Genomic DNA, 18,989 nt, shown 5'->3' on the forward strand with positions numbered 1-18,989 from the left:
GCTCCCTCAACACCCGCCGAGGCAGTCAGACCCCAAGCAGCCCCCGCCACTTGCCCGGGAACCACCGTTCCCAGAGGACGCAGCTGGAGAACCCAGAGCTCCCACGGAAGGCACCAGGACCTGGAGAAGGGCTCTGCAGTTCCCCTCCGAGCCACGAGATGACGCTAGTGATCAATTTCTTTCCCAGTTTTCCGTCCGCGTTCAAACTCTGCGCCTCTCTCGCTCCAAGAAACATCGGTCTCGCGAGACCTCTCGGAAACTTACAAAACCGGAAGCTGTGTGTGGATCTCTTCCCTTTTGTGGCCATCGCTGAAGCGCCAACGGGTGAGTTTGCTGGGACAGCGCGTATAATCCGCAGCCATCCGTTCACGGGCACGGTGTATCTCGACCCCGGGGGCCCCGATACTGTTCCGGTGGCCGAGTAGCAGCCGGGAAGGGGGGCCAGGATGGTCTCGACCTTTCTCCTAGCTCAAGGCCCGCCGGGGTGGGGAAGGGAGGAGGAAAGAGGATTTGGGGACTTGGCAACGGGAGCTGAAGGGGAGAGGGCCTATGGTGATGGAGTCTAGTCTGGGCAGTGTAGTTTCCTAAAGAATGGTCTCGGGATAGCTTCTTGGTAAATCTACAGAACTTTCAGACGGCGCTCGCCCGTTGGAAGGCTTTTTGGATCCGAGTTATGTGCATTTTCCAGGTTCGGGATGAGGGCCTGATTTCATTCATTTGGGATGGGGCTAAATGTGTTCACGCTCAAGTTCGCAGATTAACGTTGGTTGGTCTTTCTAAAACGTGATGTGATGTTTGAGTTGTCAGTCTGCTTTGCCCTAATTCAGCGGAAATATAAGGCCTGTTTTAGCTTCCTTACGCAGTAGTTATGCAGTTTGAGAGTGTAAACAAAAAGTTTAATTACAACAGGTGTGTTGGTAATGGAACGTTCTTCTGTTCCATAAGCAAATACAGAAAACATTCCAGTAAAGCAATTCACTACAAGCAGTTTTTGATGAAGTTAAAGAATGTGACAGCTTTTGTGAGCATTCTAAACTTTCCAGATGAAATTGTTGCAGTTACTTGTTTGTAAACTGAGTGAGATTTGGTCATTTAAGGGTTTGCACCTCTTTTAACTTTTTATTTAGCCGAAATGAAGTTCAATCCCTTTGTGACTTCTGACCGAAGCAAGAACCGGAAAAGGCATTTCAATGCGCCTTCCCACATTCGCAGGAAAATTATGTCTTCCCCTCTTTCTAAAGAGCTGAGACAGAAGTACAATGTCCGATCCATGCCCATCCGGAAGGATGATGAAGTTCAGGTATGTGCCGTGTTCAGGTCATCTTGGCGAATATCCCGCACGTTAGGCATAGACGATGGATTGCATTCTGAGAGTGATACATCTGAGTCGTTGGCTCCCAGAACAGGATTGCAAAAGGAGTTGAGCTGGGGACTAACCAAAAAGTATGCAGCTTTCTTCACCTTTACACTTTGGTGAAAATCAGTTGTCTCAAGCGTCAGATGCAGTCATAATTAAACAGAAGACAGGGGGTTTGGAACCAGAATCTTACTTTTGGAGTTATCTTTTTCTGGGTATGTTTGGGCATTGGAGAGGCATTTGAGGACCAGTAAACAATTCTGTGTCTGAATCAAAATCCATATATAAGTTACAACTGAGCTGTAGTTTCATATGATTGTTTGAGAGTACCAGTAAATAATTCGTCAAGTCTATTTAAGCGAAAATTCCTGTTAATGTTTCTTAGCTGTAACTTGCAGCTGGTGATTAAGATTCAGTCTCTAAAGCAGCTGACACGTTACCAGCATTTCATGAGATGAATAGCCATTTGTCGCTCCTGTGCTGGTGCTAAAATTGCTAGTAGGTTTTGGAGGCAGTCTCCTCTGCTTTCTGCAACTGGGAAGAAACATCTGTTCAGAAGCACTTTGGCAAGCTGAGGGTCGTTGGGACTTGCGGGTACAGAACGATGTTAGTTAACCTCAGGGAAAGAAGTGGCATGTTTCCGTAAATATTAGCTGCTGCCCACTCTTTGGCACTTAGTTGGGCCCTTTAATGGGTTGTGAATTTAATATTTATGGCCTGTTGTTCCCTTTGAGATGGAGTGACAGTTTCCTTGTCAACTTGGTACAAAAAACCAAGGTGGGCTTGTTCCTCGTTTTTAACCTTTTAACAAGCCCACCACTGCTGGTGGGTCATCAGTTGTAGGATGCACTGTCACTGTAGATTTATATGGAGCATAGTTTATTTCCAGGTTAATTGAAGCCAGAGATAGAATTATTGGCACATTTCCATTAATGATTAGGTCTTTCAAAATTGGAAGATCCTGTATATCTGATAAAGTGAATGATGTTTATCTGATTCATAGGTTTCCTGATTTTCAAGTTTAATATTCTTTTAACCACATATATCTTTTATTTTTGAATTTGCATTTAGGTTGTACGAGGGCACTACAAAGGGCAGCAAATTGGCAAAGTAGTCCAGGTTTACAGGAAGAAGTATGTCATCTACATTGAACGAGTGCAGCGGGAGAAGGCTAATGGCACAACTGTCCACGTGGGCATTCACCCCAGTAAGGTGGGTGTTTTTAAGAATGCTTGAGAGGGGAGAAGGAAATTTTAACAGTTATTCTGTATGTGTATTGAATGTACCTTTTCCTTAAAAGCTATTAGTAAGCTGATCGATCAATCTAAAAATGAATAGGTCGTAAAATATAGGAAATCGGGTAATTTTTAGATGATATGGAGCTGATAGCCTGTGTATTAAACAGAACTGAGTAAACAGTAAGGCACATTTACAGCCCTGCAAAGTAGGTATTAAGTCATTTGCAGATGGAAAAAATCTGGACCTCAGAGTCTAGATCCCATTGATAGTGGTATCTAAGTGGTATCTAAGCCAAAATAGAAGATAATGGTCTGATTCTCATGTCCTGGACTTTAATGTGAATTCTCCAATACAGCTGTCTAATTTCTCTCAATTAAAAAAATATGTTTAATATAAAGGTAATAAATGTGCTTGGTGCCTATTCAAATAATGAGGTGTTTGTTTTTTTAAGATCTTGAGTTGGCACCACAAATCTAATCTTCAAACTACAGGAAAGTCGAAAGACTAGTACAGCTGTTGCGTATCTTTCACCTAGAATTCACAACTACCATTTTCTTTGCCCTTTTCCCTACCCACTAGTGGATTACAAACATCGTGGCACTTCACCTTTAATTACTTCAGTGTGTATCTCTTAAGAGCGAAGACTTTCCCATTCTTTACTGCAGTCTTATTTTTGCCCCCAACCAGATGAGCGGTTGTCAAGGTCAGCAATCCAGTGACCAATTCTTAGTGTTTTATGAACTTAATGCAGCATTTGACAGTTGATCTCCCTCTTCGTGGCTCATCTTCATCTCTTATTCCAGACAAACCTCAATATCCAGTTGACTAGTTTGCATGTCAACTTGGATACCCAATCAGTATCTCATACCTGACATGTTTAAACTCCTGGTTTTATCCTTGAACCCTCTTGCAGTTTGTTACCGTCACTGTGTGTGGCAGCTTTGTCCTAATGGCTCAGGCCAAAATGTCATTATTATATACCCCACATCAGTCGATAAGACCCGTTGACTGCTGTCACATTGTATCCAGAATATTGTTACCATCTGAGTGGCCTACAAGACTGATCACCAGCTACTACTTCTTTTTATTTATTTATTTATTTTTGGCTGCATCGGGTCTTCCTTGCAGCGTGCACAGGCTTTCTCTAGTTGCGGCGAGTGGGGGCTACTCTTCATTGTGGTGCACCGGCTTCTCATCGCGGTGGCTTCTCTTGCTGCACAGCACGGGCTTCAGTAGTTGTGGCTCATGGGCTCTAGAGTACAGGCTCAGTAGTTGTGGCACACGGGCTCAGTTGCTTCGCAGCACGTGGGATCTTTCCCGACCAGGGCTCGAACCCGTGTCCCCTACATTGGCAGACGGATTCTTAACCACTGCGCCACCAGGGAAGTCCCATCACCAGCTACTTCTTGATGTCACCTTATTCCACTCTCCGTGTTCTAGTCCACTGGCCTCTTTACTGTTCCTACAGCCATGCTACTCAGTGTGTCTGCTGGTTGGCAGGATCACCTGGCAACTTCATAGAATTGTACATTCTGTTCCCAGGTCTACTGAAGCAGAATTTGGGGGTGGGACCCAGGGGTCTATTTTAATAAGCCCTCCAGACACACTCAAATTTGAGAAACACACCTGTTAAACTTAGAAATTCTTCTGCCTCTGGACTTCTGTGCTTGCTGTTCTGTCTGGAATACCCTACCCCTCTTATCAGGTCTCTGTTCAAATATAGACCTTTCCGTGAGGCTTTGCCTGATCTCGATTATGATTTGGCCCCTGTCCTCCAGCATTCCATCTCATATTAGATATAACCTCCATGGCGGTGGAGATTGTCTTTTGGTCGCTATGCTATATTTCCAGACCTTGTTCAGTGCTGTCTTTGCCTTCCCTCACCTTCCTCTCTAAGACTAAAATTTATCATAATCTGGGTGTCTTTAGTGACAAATCTGTTGGAATAAGGTCTGTTCAATGACTTCACTAAAGGTTTTGCAGGTTGAAGCATGTGTGAAGGCTACATTTAATTTCCAACCTTGTGGTACTAACGTTACTATAGAAACAAAAACGTGTATGATTTTGTTAGCTTATAAAACTGAGAGGAGTGGAATAGTTGAAACGTTTTGCAGTAGAAAAAGCTGATTTTCTAATAAAGCACAGAACGTGAGAAGAACCACCAGTGCCACGTTGCCTTCTCCTTTGTTGGCTGAGCATTAGTGAACATTTAAATTTAAGCCAGGTTTGGGGGTAAAGAATCATTTATGGCGCTTCAGTGTTTAGGCATCCACTCCCACAGGTGTGGGGAATGGCACTGAACGTTGGGCTTCCCATGTGTTCTGTGTTGGTAATTGTTTAAAGCTCAGGAGCATTTTTTCTTATTTGTCTGCAGGTGGTTATCACCAGACTAAAACTGGACAAAGACCGCAAAAAGATCCTCGAACGTAAAGCCAAGTCTCGCCAAGTAGGGAAGGAAAAGGGCAAATATAAGGAAGAAACAATTGAGAAGATGCAGGAATGAAGTGATCTTGTTTACAACTTTCATTAAAAACTGTTAAAATGAAGAGTCTTTGTTTATGTGTGGTGCTTTGAGACGCTGACTAGATTTCGGTGGGTCAGTTTTCAGGGAAGTTCAGGTGATGTTAGCTATCTAGGGGCGGACTACCCTTATCTTGTGGCTTGATTCCAGTAATGAAAAGTACTGTTTAGAGAGAGTTGGTTTTTTAACCAACTTTGAGCATCAGTTCTTTTTTAAAAAATTTATTTATTTTTAGCTTCGTTGCTACGCTTGGGCTTCTCATTGCGGTGGCTTCTCTTGCTGGGGAGCGCGGGCTCTAGACCACAGGCTCAGTAGTTGTGGCGCACGGGCTTAGCTGCTCTGCAGCATGTGGGATCTGCCAGGACCAGAGCTCGCACCCGTGTCCCCTGCATTGGCAGGCGGATTCTTAACCACTGCGCCACCAGGGAAGTCCCAAGCATCAGTTCTTTAATGATTGAAATGCTTTCTAACAATATTTCGAGATCGGGACTGATAAAATAGTGATTTTCTTTCACAGAGGCAGCAGCACTTTGGGGTAAAGCTGAATACCCGAGGGCCCCCTTTACAACCTTGTTTTCTGCACTGATGTTGTGTGAGTGCTGTTAGACCAGAACGAATCTTTAGCTTACAGTCTGAAGCAAAAAGTGCTCACCTAAAATGCAGTTTCTCTTAGAGGATTAAGCGATACCGTGCACAGAGTAATTGTTGGCAACACCTTCCTCACTCTAGACTTAAGCATTTAAACGTGTAGGACGATGAATGGGGTTTACTTTCCAGGCTGGAGGCGAGCATTTATCTTGGAGCCTTTACGACAACGTGTGGAAATAGGTGACCAATTTTGCCGCCGCCGGAGACCTGAGTTAGTGGCTGGCTCAGCCAAGGTCGCACCCGGGCCGGCCCCAGCTATCACCTCGGTGATCTCACTCACCGCAGCTTCCGCCGAGCACGCTGCAGGCTGGGCAGGACCCCGGAACACAGCCCTCGTAACCGAGAAAAGGAGTAAGGTTTCTTCCCGCCGCGGTGTCTGCGGACTGGCCCTCGGGGGGGGCGGGGCTTCCGGCCGGCGCGGAGCCGCTTCCGGCCGGCACGGCCGGCCTCAGCCGCCGCGGCCCCACGCGGGCGGGAAAGGACCGGACGGCGCTGGCGGACGCTGCCGTGGGTGGGGCGGGGTCCAGGCACAGCGGCCCTGGAGTATTCCTTTTCCCTTCCGGACCTCCCTCTCTTGCAAAACCACCCGGATCGGCCTCTCTTCCCGCTGGCCTGGCTCATTCATTTCACTCCTCCCCCGGAGTTGGCCGCCCTTGGAGGAGTGGGCGGGCCCGACTAGCAGGCGGAACCCGCGTGGAGCCTGGCGCGGTGGTGCCGAGACCGCGGAACCCAGGACGGCACAAAGGACTTGATGCCCGAACCAGGTTTTCGGGAATAATCGGGAGTTTGTATCGTGGAAGGTGCGGGGACACTGCATTATCACCGAGTCTTCCCAACAACTCGTTGTGATGGAGAGTGGTATTCTCCCCATTTTGTAGTTGCGGAAAATGAAGCCTCAGTAACTTTGCCCAGACTACTCACACAGTAAATGATAGCGTCAGAAATTGACTTACCATGCCTCTGCAATGCCTCTCTTCTATACCTGTAAGCCAAGGGTTTGACAAATGCCCTTTGAACATCTTTCGTCTCAGCTCTGTATTCATCTGCCCTCTGAGGGGATACAGCGAGGTAGAAGCCTCAGCCCCTGCCTTCTAGGTTTGTACACCTGAACCAGTCGACTGAAAATGCAAAGCGCTCCAGTGAGTGGTGCAGGCTGTTCAGAGGCGGGAGAGATGGCAGTCAGCCGGAGTGCATCAGGAAGGATGCTGATTTGAGCTGGGTGTGATTTGGAAGAACCTGTTCCAGGTCCGGGACAGCCAAAGCAAAGACTCGCAGGTGGGTGAGGAAGGAAGATCTTTCCAGTTTTCTCTAAACAAGCTCATTTATCAGCCCACCAGCACAGATCACACCAGGAAGTTGGCCATCTTTCTCTGGGGCCTCGTTTCTTTCCTTTTGCTTTAGAACAGGTGTTGAAAACTCAGGTAACTACAGGGGTGGGCAGCTGAGGTGAATAGTTAGTAGCTGGCTTAAAGACTGTGGGAAACAGAGTGTAGACTATCTAAAGGGAGTGGCTGCCTCTCTGCTCCAGCCAGTTGTTGCCAAGTAGCAAAGCTCCCAGTATGACTGGATCGTCCCATTTTTCATGAAAGCCAGAAACCTAGATTTTTATATGAACTCCCCAGTCTGTAAATATAGGTAAACCATTCAATTTTTAAAAAACAAACACTGGGTAGACTAACCAACATATGTCTATTAGCCAAATGTGACTCTAGGGCTGTGCTTTAGAATTTCATGGTATAGGGTAAGGACCATTTCTCATATTAAAGACTGAGATTTTTCCATCTTTTGATTATAAACTATTTCTAGCGTTTCTTCTTCATTCTTTTATAGGATGGAGATGAGGCCTTTCCTTCCCGTGTAGTTCCTTGAAGGGCCTCAAATAGCAGCCAGTGCAGCCAATTTCTGAGAGATGCTGGTTTCAATGAGGAGTCTGGAAGGTGCTCCTCCTGGATCCCGTTGAATATCTTGTGGTTTCAAGTCTCTTCTAAGGACTGTGGTATGGTAATACATATTCTTTGGGAAACAAAGCCCCATGTCAATGATTATATGGGACTGGTGGATGAAACAGACTGGTTTATTTACTGCAGGACCTCTCAGAGCCTTTAAAAATGTCAGTTTGCACTGAGGGTCTTGAGCTCAGGCTTAAAGAGCATATTATAAACATTCTGTTTCTTCGATCCTGAAATGCATATTTTTCACCTTTAAAAAATCTGGATGTGTGGGCAATTCCCTGGCGGCTCAGTGGTTAAGACTCTATACTTCCACTGCAAGGGGCACGGACGGGTTCAGTCCCTGGTTGGGGAACTAAGATTCCGCATGCTGTGCAGCGTGGCAAAAAAAAACATCTGGATATGTTCATTTAATATAGGGCCTCAGTTTTTCCTCTCAAAAGAAAGTTGTCATTATGTCAGTGGTTTTACAGTCAGTAGTGTCTTTAGAATCAGGAATGTTCCATGGTTAACCAGTGATGCCAGTCGAGGGAATTTGAAGCCTTTTTAGTGGAGGACATTCAGGATCTGGAAGCAGGCTCAGCTTAACTGAGACTCTTGCTCAGAGCTTTTAATTGTTTCCATCGGGACTTCCCTGGTGGTCCAGTGGTTAAGGCTCCACACTCCCAGTGCAGGGGGCCCGAGTACCATCCCTGGTCAGGGAACTAAATCCCACATGCATGCCACACCAAGATCCTGTGTGCAACAACTAAGACCCAGCATGGCCAAACAAACAAACAAATAAATAAATAAATATATATATATATATATATATATATATATATATATATTTAAAAATGTTTCCATCTTTCTCTGCTTCTCAGGATTCTGCCCTACCCCTCAGCTCTTCATCTGATGGCTGGCATCTCGGGGATCTTGTTTTCCTAAGATTATTGGAATTCCTGTGATCATCACATGAACTCTTCCCCTGGCCTCATCACCATCCTGTGTTCCAGAGTTGTTCTAACTAAGGAACTTCGGTTTAGACACCTGAGTATCAAGTTCTCTTCTGGAGGAATTCTCCAATCTTGGTGGAGCGTGGACTCCATTTGGGGTATCTCTTTGGCATGATAATCTCCTGACATATCTCTATGTCCCTAGATGTAATCTTTTCATTTCTTGAAACAGGCCCTGCTGCCTCGTTGGAACCATCAAGCCTGTACCTGAAAGTGTCTCCCGGCCTTGGAGTGCTCAAGTTCTCTTGGACTCTCTGCTTCGTTCTAGAAATATGTGGGCTTCAGCTCAGGCAGTGTCAAAACAGGTCAGGCCTACAGACCTCCCAGGAGGACAAAACCCCTCTTCCTCACCCACGTAGCTGGACTCATCTTGCTGGATATGAGACCTTTCCTCTCCCTCCGTTATCTTTTCTTTGTGTAGTACTCACATGACTGACATTCAGTCATGCACGTGGGCACGCCTTTGTTCCCAATACCTCTACTGTCTCTTTCCTAGTCCTGCTGCAGCTACTCCTTAGCCCAGGACCCGAGACAGAACCGTCCCTGTGGCAGCAGCTGGCGTCATTTCAGGAGGCAGTGACATTTGAGGATGTGGCCAGAGATTGGAAGTGTCAAGAGGCCTCTCAGAAGGATTGCAGCAGGGACACAATGCTGGACAGTTGCAAGAAGCCAGTCCCTCAGCGTAAGGACTTGTCTTCATTTACTAATCCTGTGTACAATCGATGGGGAAAACCATCATTTAAAAATATCCCAGGAATTCCCTGGCCGTCCTGTAGTTAGGACTCCACGCTTCCACTGCAGGGGATCCGGGTTCGATCCCTCGTCGGGGAACTAAGGTTCCCCCCCGCCCTCCCCCTGCAACCCCGCCGCAAGCCACGTGGCGCGGCCAAAAAAATCCCCCCAAAATCCCACCGCGTTCTCCTTGAGTCTCCTAAAATGAGGACAGACTCTTCAGCCACAAGAAATTAAGTTGATTGTGGGAAAGCTGAAAAGCCGTCTCTGGTGCTAACTTCAAGTTCACAACTTACTATTGTTATGTGGGTTCCTTCTAGCAACGTTCTCCCATTTATATTATTTTAAAAGGAATGGAGGATGAGATATCAGCCTATTATTGCCTTAGGCATTTCCATTTATCCTCTCCTCTTCAGTTAGCAAAGACGAATTAATAGGTTTCACTGTTTGAGCTAACAGTTTTATTAATTACTCTGTTTGCCTAAAGTCAAAAATTACTACATATCTGTATATATATCTTGCTGATTTAAAATTCTGTTGACATGCTCTGGTTATGAATGGGCCCAGTGGGCCCTCTAGTTATCTTTATTCTTTATTTATTTGGTTGTGCCTGATCTTAGTTGCGGCAGGTGGGCTCCTTAGTTGTGGCATGCGAGCTCTTAGTTGCGGCATGCATGTGGGATCTAGTTCCCTGACCAGGGATTGAACCCGGGGCCCCTGCATTGGGAGCACGGAGTCTTAACCACTGTGCCACCAGGGAAGTCCCTCTAGTTATCTTTATTCTGTTATTGCTTTATACCATTACTTTAGTAATCTTTCTTCTTCCATATGTTCAAAAATCAGATGAAAGAGTTGATGAGGAACTTTAGAGGGAAAGTCTTCCAGATGGAATATCAGCAAATTTAACCTCGTTCTGTTTCTTTCTACCTTTCTTAGGATCCTTCTTCCAGTTAGTTCTCCATGATGCCACAGAGAGCTGGAAATGATCCCCCTGGGGTTTCAAATCCAAGTGAAATGGAAAAGGAGATAAGTAACATGAGAGAAAAGTTTCTCATCAGCGTGACAAAGTTAGTGGAAAGCAAAAGTTACAACAGCAAGGTATTTTCCAAAGAAAAGTACTTTCAAACAATAAAGGAAGTGAAAGAAGCTAAGGAGAAGGGGAGGAAGTCATCACGTGATTATCGCCGTGCAGCAAAATATGACGTGATCTCTGTACAAGGCACAGAGAAACTAATAGAGGCGACTCACGGAGAACGAGATCGAATACGGTATTATGTACACAAGGAAGAGCTGTTTGACATTCTTCACGACACGCATCTCAGTATTGGCCATGGCGGGCGGACGCGCATGCTCAAGGAGCTTCAAGGAAAATATGGGAACGTCACCAAAGAAGTCATTGTCTTATACCTGACTCTGTGTAAACAGTGCCACCAGAAGAACCCAGTATCCAAGAGAGGCCTCGCACCCAAGCCCATGCCATTTAAGGACATTGACTCCAGATGCCAAGTTGAAATCCTTGACATGCAGTCAAATGCTGATGGTGAGTTCAAGTTTATTTTATATTACCAGGACCACTTGACCAAGTTTATTATTTTACGGCCATTAAAAGCCAAACAGGCCCATGAGGTGGTCGCTGTCCTGTTGGATATTTTCACAATCCTTGGTACACCCACGATGTTAGAATCTGACAGTGGCTTGGCGTTCACAAACCAGGTTGTCAATGAGCTCAATGAGGTATGGCCAGACCTAAAGATTGTCCCTGGTAAGTACCACCCTGGCCAAGGCCAGGGCTCCCTGGAGCGAGCAAGCCGTGATGTCAAGAACACGCTAAGTGCCTGGATGCAGAGTAACCATTCACATCACTGGGCCGAGGGCCTGCGATTCATGCAGATGGTAAGGAATCGGGCCTTTGATGTCTCCTTGCAGCAAAGTCCATATGAGGCGATGTTTGGTTGTAAAGCCAAATTTGGACTCTATTCCTCACACTTACCCCGGGAAACCGTGGCTGTTTTACAAACAGAAGAAGAACTAGAAATTGCTGAAGAACAGCTAGAAAGCAGCCTTTGGATCAGGCAGGAAGAAAGAGCTGAGGCCGGAGCAGACCGATCTGACATGGACGAGGACGTCAATTCCACACCTCCCAAAGCTGCGGAGCCCAGCACCTCCCAAGGGGCCCCAGGTCTCTTCTGCTGGTGAAGAGACACCTGCCTCTGGGCACCATGTAGCCACCTGAGAACTGTTGCCAAGGCCCCAGATGAAAAGAATGAAGGCCACACTCTCAGGAAAGCTCCATGGTAGTCCTGGCTCACAGGGGGAAAGCAACATGGGTCTCTGATCTCAGGCTGCCATAAAAAATTACCACAAACGTGGAGGCATAAAACAACAGCACCCATAGTTCTGGAGGCTAGAGGTCTGAAGTCAAGGTGTTGGCAGGGTTTGTCCCTTCTGGAGGCTCTGAGGGAGAATCCATTCCATGCCTTTCTCCTTTGGTGGCTGCCGGCAGTCCTTGCATCCCTTGGACTTAGAGTAGCACAAATCCAGTCTCTGCCTCGTCTGCACGTGGGTCTTCTCCCCTCTGTCTGTGTGCTCCTTTTCTGTCTCTTACAAGGACACTGTTGGACACCAAATCTATGTCATTGGACTTAAGGCCCATCCTAATTGAGGATGATCTCATCTCAAGATCCTTTTTATTTACTTTTGGCTGCATTGGGTCTTCGTTGCTGCGAGTGGGCTTTCTCTAGTTGCAGCGAGCGGGGGCTGCTCTTTGTTGCAGTGTGCAGGCTTCTCCTTGCCGTGGCTTCTGTTGTTGCAGAGCACGGTCTCTAGGTCTGTGGGCTTCAGTAGTTGTGGCACACGGGCTCAGTAGTTGTGGCACATGGGCTCAGTAGTTGTGGCTCGCAGGCTTTAGAGCACAGGCTCAGTAGTTGTGACGTACAGGCTTAGTTGCTCCATGGCATGTGGGATCTTCCCGGACCAGGGCTCGAACCCGTGTCCCCTGCATTGGCAGGGGGATTCTTAACCACTCTGCCACCAGGGAAGTCCCTCAAGATCCTTAATTTCATCCGTGAAGACCCTTTTTCCAAGTAAGGTCACATTCACAGGTGCCAGGGGTTTGGACTTGGACGTATCTTTTTGGGGGGCTGCAGTTCTACCAACTACAGTCAGTGGAAGAGTATGTTTGCCTGCAGAACATGAACTGATGGGGTCTGAGGCCTGTAGAGCTGGTGGGACTGCCTTACATATATCTAGTGCCTGTTCCTGCTTCTAGACACATAACCCAAAAGATGGGGGCATCAGAGAAAAAGATGTAGGTGAAGGACAAATAACGAGAAGAAAAGAGGTTGATCTGACATGCCCCAGAGATTGCCTGCTTCAAGAGAAACCTGATGTACCATGCCCGCTCTCAGAATGGCACCCACAGGGATTATTGTGTGATGTGTCTGAAACATATTTTAAAAATAGGTCAAAATTAAGGCATGGCTGGGATTTGGGTCTGAGTCTGCCAGTTTTCTATACCTCAGGCACAGCACAACATGTATTCTTGGAAAGGGTCAGTGCATTCCAGGAAGTGACTAGTAGGGAAACAACTAAGCACTCCGGAGCAAAATACAAAAGTTGGCCTGAGGTCACTGCTCCAACCAGAGAAGAATAGAGCAAAGGCCAGTCTGGGTCATAGTTCAGAGTAAAGGGGAGAGTAATGCCCAGGATCTGTGCACTGCTGTATTCTCAAGGCCTGGAAGAGTACATAGCCCATCAGAGGTGTTCAGAAAGGATTTGCTGAGTGAACAAATGATTCTTCAGAGATGGACACTGGAAGGAGAAGGGGGCTGCAGTCCCTTATTCTCCCGTTCATTCTTCCTGCGTCTCAAAACCATTCTGATTGCCCCTGGCGCTGGTTTCCTCTTCTGAAAGAGGCAAGAACAGTCCTGATGCCGCCTACCTCATGGGGTCTTTGTGAAAGACAGTGAGATAATGCATGTGAAGTTCTAGATGTGAGTTGTCCTTGCTATCAGCAGATCTTATCCTCCTTGTGAGCTTTGGAGATCTCTGTCCGTTGCCATTCCTTTGCTGATTAAACAGTGTTAAGCTGGATATCCAGGAAGGCTGCATTATTATTAGAAAGGAGGTGATATCACTTTCCAGCTTGTTTGGGGGGGACCAGAATCTTGCTCTATCCTTGGCCAGCACCTCACGTTCCATCCTTTCTGTATTGCTCAGGCTAGCAGGGCCTTAGAGGCCCAACTCGACTGATGTTGTCAGCCCTCCCCACATGCTGACTTCCTGGTTGCGGAGCAAACCAGGAACCACATCATCAATTCGTGTGGGTGGGAGGTGAAATGAGGCACGACACTACTGCCTTTCCCGGTGGTGGCCACAAATAATCTAGGCTTCCGGAGCTGCTGCATCTGTCTTCCTCCTTTGGTCCTTAGGGTCGCAGTGGAGAGAGCGGGAGTGGACACCTAGACCCGGTCCAGCCTTACTCTTCATTAACACATTTCAGCATCTGGAACAGAACTGCTTTCAATTTGCAAATATATTTTGTCCACCTAATGTGTTTTTTTGTTTGTTTTTTGTTTTTTGCGGTACGTGGGCCTCTCACTGTTGTGGCCTCTCCCGTTGCGGAGCACAGGCTCAGCGGCCATGGCTCACGGGCCCAGCCGCTCCGCGGCATGTGGGATCTTTCCGGACCGGGGCACGAACCCACGTACCCTGCATCGGCAGGCGGACTCTCAACCACTGCGCCACCAGGGGAGCCCCACCTAATGTTTTTTAAATGTAAAAAATTAATTGCCACCACTTTCAAAACAGAAGATTTCATATAAAAATCTGGATGTCCAGCACCTCTTGAAACCTTGGAAGATCTGGCCCCCCGCATCTCTGCACGGCATCAGAGGACCAAGTGGTAACCCCCAGGAAGCAGGCCTGCGTTCTACCACTTGGCCACCATCTGGGCCATTGCAGCATTTTTGCATATGCATTTCTGTGGCCCGTTGCTAAAGAAAGGCAAATGAAGTCAGAATGTGAATAAAGGCCAGAAACAGACCCATGCCTCTAGGAATTTATGATAAAAGGGGCATTTCACAACTGGGAGGGGTTGTATTATTCAGTTAATGGTGCTGGTCAATTATACCTCAATTAAAAAAAAATAATGGCGCTGGATCATATAGCTATCCAACTGGAAAAAAATGAAGTCTGATCCCTAAATATAAAAAACAAAACTAAAAGATATTGGGGGAAAAGGAGATTTGGGGGATCTTGGAATGGAGAAAGCCATAAAAGAAAAGGTTACTATACTTGGCTACATAACAATTTTAAATATCTATGAAAAATAATACCTTTAAAAAAGTGAGAAAAAGGTAAATGACAGGCTGGAAGAAAATATTTGCAACATCTAAAACAGACATAAGGGGGCTTCCCTGGTGGCGCAGTGGTTGGGAGTCCGCCTGCCAATGCGGAGGACGCGGGTTCGTGCCCCAGTCCGGGAAGATCCCACATGCCGTGGAGCGGCTGGGCCCGTGAGCCATGAGCCGCTGAGCCTGCGCGTCCGGAGCCTGTGCTCCGCAACGGGAGAGGCCACAGCAGTGAGAGGCCCTCGTACTGCAAAAAAATAAAATAAAAAATAAAAAAAAATAAAAAATAAAACAGACATAAGGGACTGTCAACTGAAAAAAAATGCATAACCTAAAAGTTGAGAATTATGGTTTATTCAGCAGACTTACTGAGGACTTAAGCCCGGGATACAGCTTCTCAGATAGCTCTGAGGGACTGGTCCAAAGAGGTAAGGGAAGAGCCAGGATATATAGTAGTTTGGGCACACAAAAAAAAACCCAAAACAAAAAAAATCCCAAAACAGGTCATCGAACATCAAAAGATTACTGCTAATTTTTTTTAAAAAAACCAGACATCTCAAGTTAATGAGTTTAGCACTTTTCTATGTATGGGAAGATGCAAGAGTCTGGGCTTACTGAAATTATCCCTTTGATACGCATCTTAACTAGGGACCAGTATCCTGTTTTTCTCCATCCTGACTCTCCTCAGGGTGCACAGTTGTGGGCAGCTGCAGGGACTCATGACTTGATGGTCACAACATCCTTTGTTTACTGATACTGCAGGCGACATTCTTTGTGCACAGAACCTAATTTTTAAAAGAGCACTTATAAATTAATGAGAAGAGCGGCCAAAAGGAAAGAGCAGAGGTTAACTGCAGAAGAAAAACAAACAGGTAGCTGTGCCCTGGTGCAGCTGTGGTGGGATGGAAGTGCACTGGACTTGTAATCAGATCAGGGCTGTCCATTTATATGAAACAGATTCAAGTTATTTGAGGGTTTTTATTTTTTCTGCCATGCATGGGGGAGAGGAGAAAAATGTTTAGTGATACTGTCTTGTTTTAACAGATATGTGACTGATAAGGAACTACAGTAATGGTTATACTGTATTCAGGACAGCAGTTTTCATTTCCTGGGGCTGCTGTAACCAACTGAGTGGCACAAAAATTTATTGTGTCGCAGTTCTGGAGGTCATAAAGTGTGAGACCAAGATGTCAGCAGCGTTGATTCCTTCTGATTGCTGTGAGGAAGAATCTGTTCCAGGCCCCTCTTTTAGCTTCTGGCGGCCTCAGGTGTTCCTTGGCTTGTAGGTGACATTCTCCCTATGTCTTCACATCATCTTCCCTCTGTGCGTGTCTGTCTCTGTGTCCAAATTTCCCCTTAGCATAGTGGGTTAGGGCCCACCCTTAATGACCTCGCTTTAACTTGATCGTCTGCAGAGACCCCATTTCCAAATAAGGTCATATTCACAGGTACAGGGCAGGAGATGGGGGTTAGGACTTCAGCATCTTTGGGGTGACATAGTTCAACCCATACAGCAGGAGCCAATCAGTATGACAGTTTTTTAAGAGGTAGTTTTTATGAGGTATGGCAACAATTTCCAAAGTCTTAGAAGACTTACAAAACCTTCCTGTTTAAATGATACTTACAAGGGCAGATTTGTTCTAACAGAAGACAGAAAAAATGAGTTACCAGTTACAAACATTCATACAAATCTCCAATATCCGTTCTTGAGAAAGATCTTAATTTAATACCTTGTCCAACTAGATTGTTTGGCTTTGTTTTGGCGGAGTCCTAACCACTGTACCGCCAGGGAATTCCCCTTGGCTTAATTTTAAAATGCAAAACAGTGTCTTTCCCTCCACATCGTCCGCAGGAGAGAGGGAATATTGCCATATCTTTCTGAGGCTCCTTTTGTTGATTATGAAGACTTACGTTTTTTAACATTTTTTAAGACTAATCTCTGGGATTCTGTTCTGTGGCCTATGGAACTCAATTTTACTAGGAAAAGTAAATGGAGAATGGGCTAAAGATGATTTGACTTAACAGTGAAGTGAGGATCCTGCAGCATTTTTTTCCCACAGGCTCAAGCCTGTAAACTTGATACATAACCTTGAACAAATCCCCTGAGCTCAAAGCTCGCCTGTAAAATGGGGATGATGATAATAATGATCCCAATTGTGATAAAGTGTGTGAGAGGAGGGGCATGGGGGGAGGGGCTTGTTTTCCATCCAGTTTAGGGAGCTTTCACAGAGCTCCGTCTCTACCCAGGATGACCAGCCAAACAGGCAAGTCCTTTCCTCCAAAAAAAAAAAAAAAGATTTGGAGGCAGGAAAGCAGCCAATGTGGGCAAGTCCCAGTCGAGTCTGTGCTGGACTGGGTCCTCCCTCCTGGCTTCCGCCACTGGCACAAGGTTCAGCGCCCTCTGCATATTCACACGTCCAGCCACATTCCGAGCCACAGGCCTGTCCTGGAGCCCTGGGTCAGGACACACTCAACCCTTCAAGGTTGAATGCACCTTGGTTCTCCATCTGCCCCCGGGGTGGTTCAGGAGTGCAGTGGACAGAGCAACTCTGGTTTTCAAACACACTTCTGCTGTGGTCAGAACACTTCACATGAGATCTACCCCCCTTAACAAACTTGAAGTGTATTGTTGACTATAGGCAGAGTGTTGTATAGCAGATCTCTAGGATTTAATCATCTTGCAAAGATGAAACTTTATACCCCCTTGAATAGCAACTCCCCATTTCCCCCTCCCCCCAGCCCCTGGCGACCACCATTCAGTCTCCGCGTCTATGTGTTTGACTATTTGAAAAAATACTTCACGTGAGTGGGAGTGGAATCACACAGTGACTGGCTTATTTGATATAGCATAGTGTCCTCAAGATTCATCCATGTTGTCACGTAGCAGGATTTTTTTCTTTTTTAAGCCCGAATAAAATAAACTTCCATTATATGTATACCACGTTTTCTTTATCCATTCATCTGTCAGTACATATTTAGATTGTTTCCACATCTTGGCTATTGTGAATAATGCTGCAGCAAACATGAACGTGCAAGTACAGATCCTGATTTCAATTCTTTTGGATAAATATGCAGAAGTGGGGTTGCTGGCTTATGTTTTTTTAATTGCTATTTTTAATTTTCTGAGGAACCTCCGTGCTGGTTTTTTTGGGGGTTTTTTTTGTTTTTGTTTTTTCTCCATGCTGTTTTAATAGCAGCTGCATCATTTTGCATTCCCACCAACACTGTCCCAGAGTTCCAGTTTCTCCACATCCTTGCCAACACTCACTTAGCTTTTGTTTGTTTTTAGTAATACCATTCCGAACAGGTGTGAGGTGATATCTGCTGGGTGGCATGCGGGATCTTAGTTCCCCAACCAGGGATCAAACCTGAGCCCCCTGCAGTGGGAGCGCAGAGTCTTAACCACCAGACCACCAGGGAAGTTCCCCTTTGCCTATTCTTTAATTGGTCTATTTGTTTTTTGGCTTTTGAGTTGAAGGAGTTCCTTAAATATTTTGAATATTAACCCCTTATCAGATATATGTTTGCAAATATTTTGAGAGAAGATGGGAGACTCAGAGATTGATGCTTTAGTGAATATTTTCCACTTACGACTTTATCAAAACTATCCTAATATTGTGGAATAGAATCTGCTTTTTTTGCAGCTGTAGGGGAAGAAAAAACATTTTCTTTTGATATTTCTGAGATTCTATTCCCGGTAGTTTTTTTGAGTCTACACATTGGAATGTCATTAGTTAGCTCTGAGACAGGAAGGGGGAGGTGTCTGAGAAGCTCAGACTTAAACTCTTGCTTCCAAATTATTCTGCATGCTTTCTGGACTTTTGTGCAACAGACCATTTAAAGCAGGGTTTGCCAAGGTGAGGTTCAACACTGTGTGGGCCAGTTACCTCTGCCTAGTTATTTTAACCTTTTCAGATTTGGTGGCTTTGGGTTGTATCAATAGAATTTTAAGGGGAAACATTTTGGTGGGGAGGGGAGCCGTTTTTAAATATGTGCTTTACACATCTTTCCTTTTGTTTTGGAGAAATTTTCCAGAAATTGATTTGAAACCTGAGATACTTTGAAATATAAAAGAGTAAGAACCCTCTGTTGTGCACAAGTTAGCCAATGGCAGAATAAGTTTGTCCCTGGAATCTTCTTCCGAATTTTATCCAAAATTCTATTCCTTTGAATTATTGAAACTTGGTTTCTTTTTTT

General features: G+C 45.7%; 2 protein-coding genes across 5 annotated transcripts; both read left to right on the plus strand.

Annotated features, from left to right (window-relative positions):
- Window positions 1–257: 257 nt before the first annotated feature.
- Window positions 258–5,142, plus strand: RPL26 (ribosomal protein L26). Its single transcript, XM_029210725.1, has 4 exons — window positions 258–324; window positions 1,128–1,300; window positions 2,429–2,569; window positions 4,971–5,142. The coding sequence occupies exons 2-4, from the start codon at window positions 1,133–1,135 to the stop codon at window positions 5,097–5,099; spliced, it is 438 nt and encodes a 145-aa protein (XP_029066558.1). The 5' UTR covers window positions 258–324; window positions 1,128–1,132; the 3' UTR covers window positions 5,100–5,142.
- A 1,087-nt stretch (window positions 5,143–6,229) lies between these two features.
- On the plus strand, window positions 6,230–12,189 carry KRBA2 (KRAB-A domain containing 2). 4 transcript variants are annotated; one of them, XM_029213310.1, is made up of 5 exons: window positions 6,230–7,040; window positions 7,596–7,761; window positions 8,578–9,014; window positions 9,206–9,391; window positions 10,378–12,189. In XM_029213310.1, the coding sequence occupies exon 5, from the start codon at window positions 10,402–10,404 to the stop codon at window positions 11,635–11,637; it is 1,236 nt and encodes a 411-aa protein (XP_029069143.1). In that variant the 5' UTR covers window positions 6,230–7,040; window positions 7,596–7,761; window positions 8,578–9,014; window positions 9,206–9,391; window positions 10,378–10,401; the 3' UTR covers window positions 11,638–12,189. The 4 variants fall into 4 exon arrangements, with proteins under 4 accessions (XP_029069143.1, XP_029069145.1, XP_029069146.1 ...); XM_029213312.1 differs by having other exon boundaries at window positions 8,882–9,014; XM_029213313.1 differs by having other exon boundaries at window positions 7,596–7,702; window positions 8,882–9,014.
- The last annotated feature ends 6,800 nt before the right edge of the window (window positions 12,190–18,989 follow it).

The sequence above is a fragment of the Monodon monoceros genome, unplaced genomic scaffold, assembly GCF_005190385.1.
Source record: "Monodon monoceros isolate NGI ecotype Baffin Bay Population unplaced genomic scaffold, NGI_Narwhal_1 Super_Scaffold_9, whole genome shotgun sequence".
Classification (NCBI taxonomy): Eukaryota; Metazoa; Chordata; class Mammalia; order Artiodactyla; family Monodontidae; genus Monodon; species Monodon monoceros.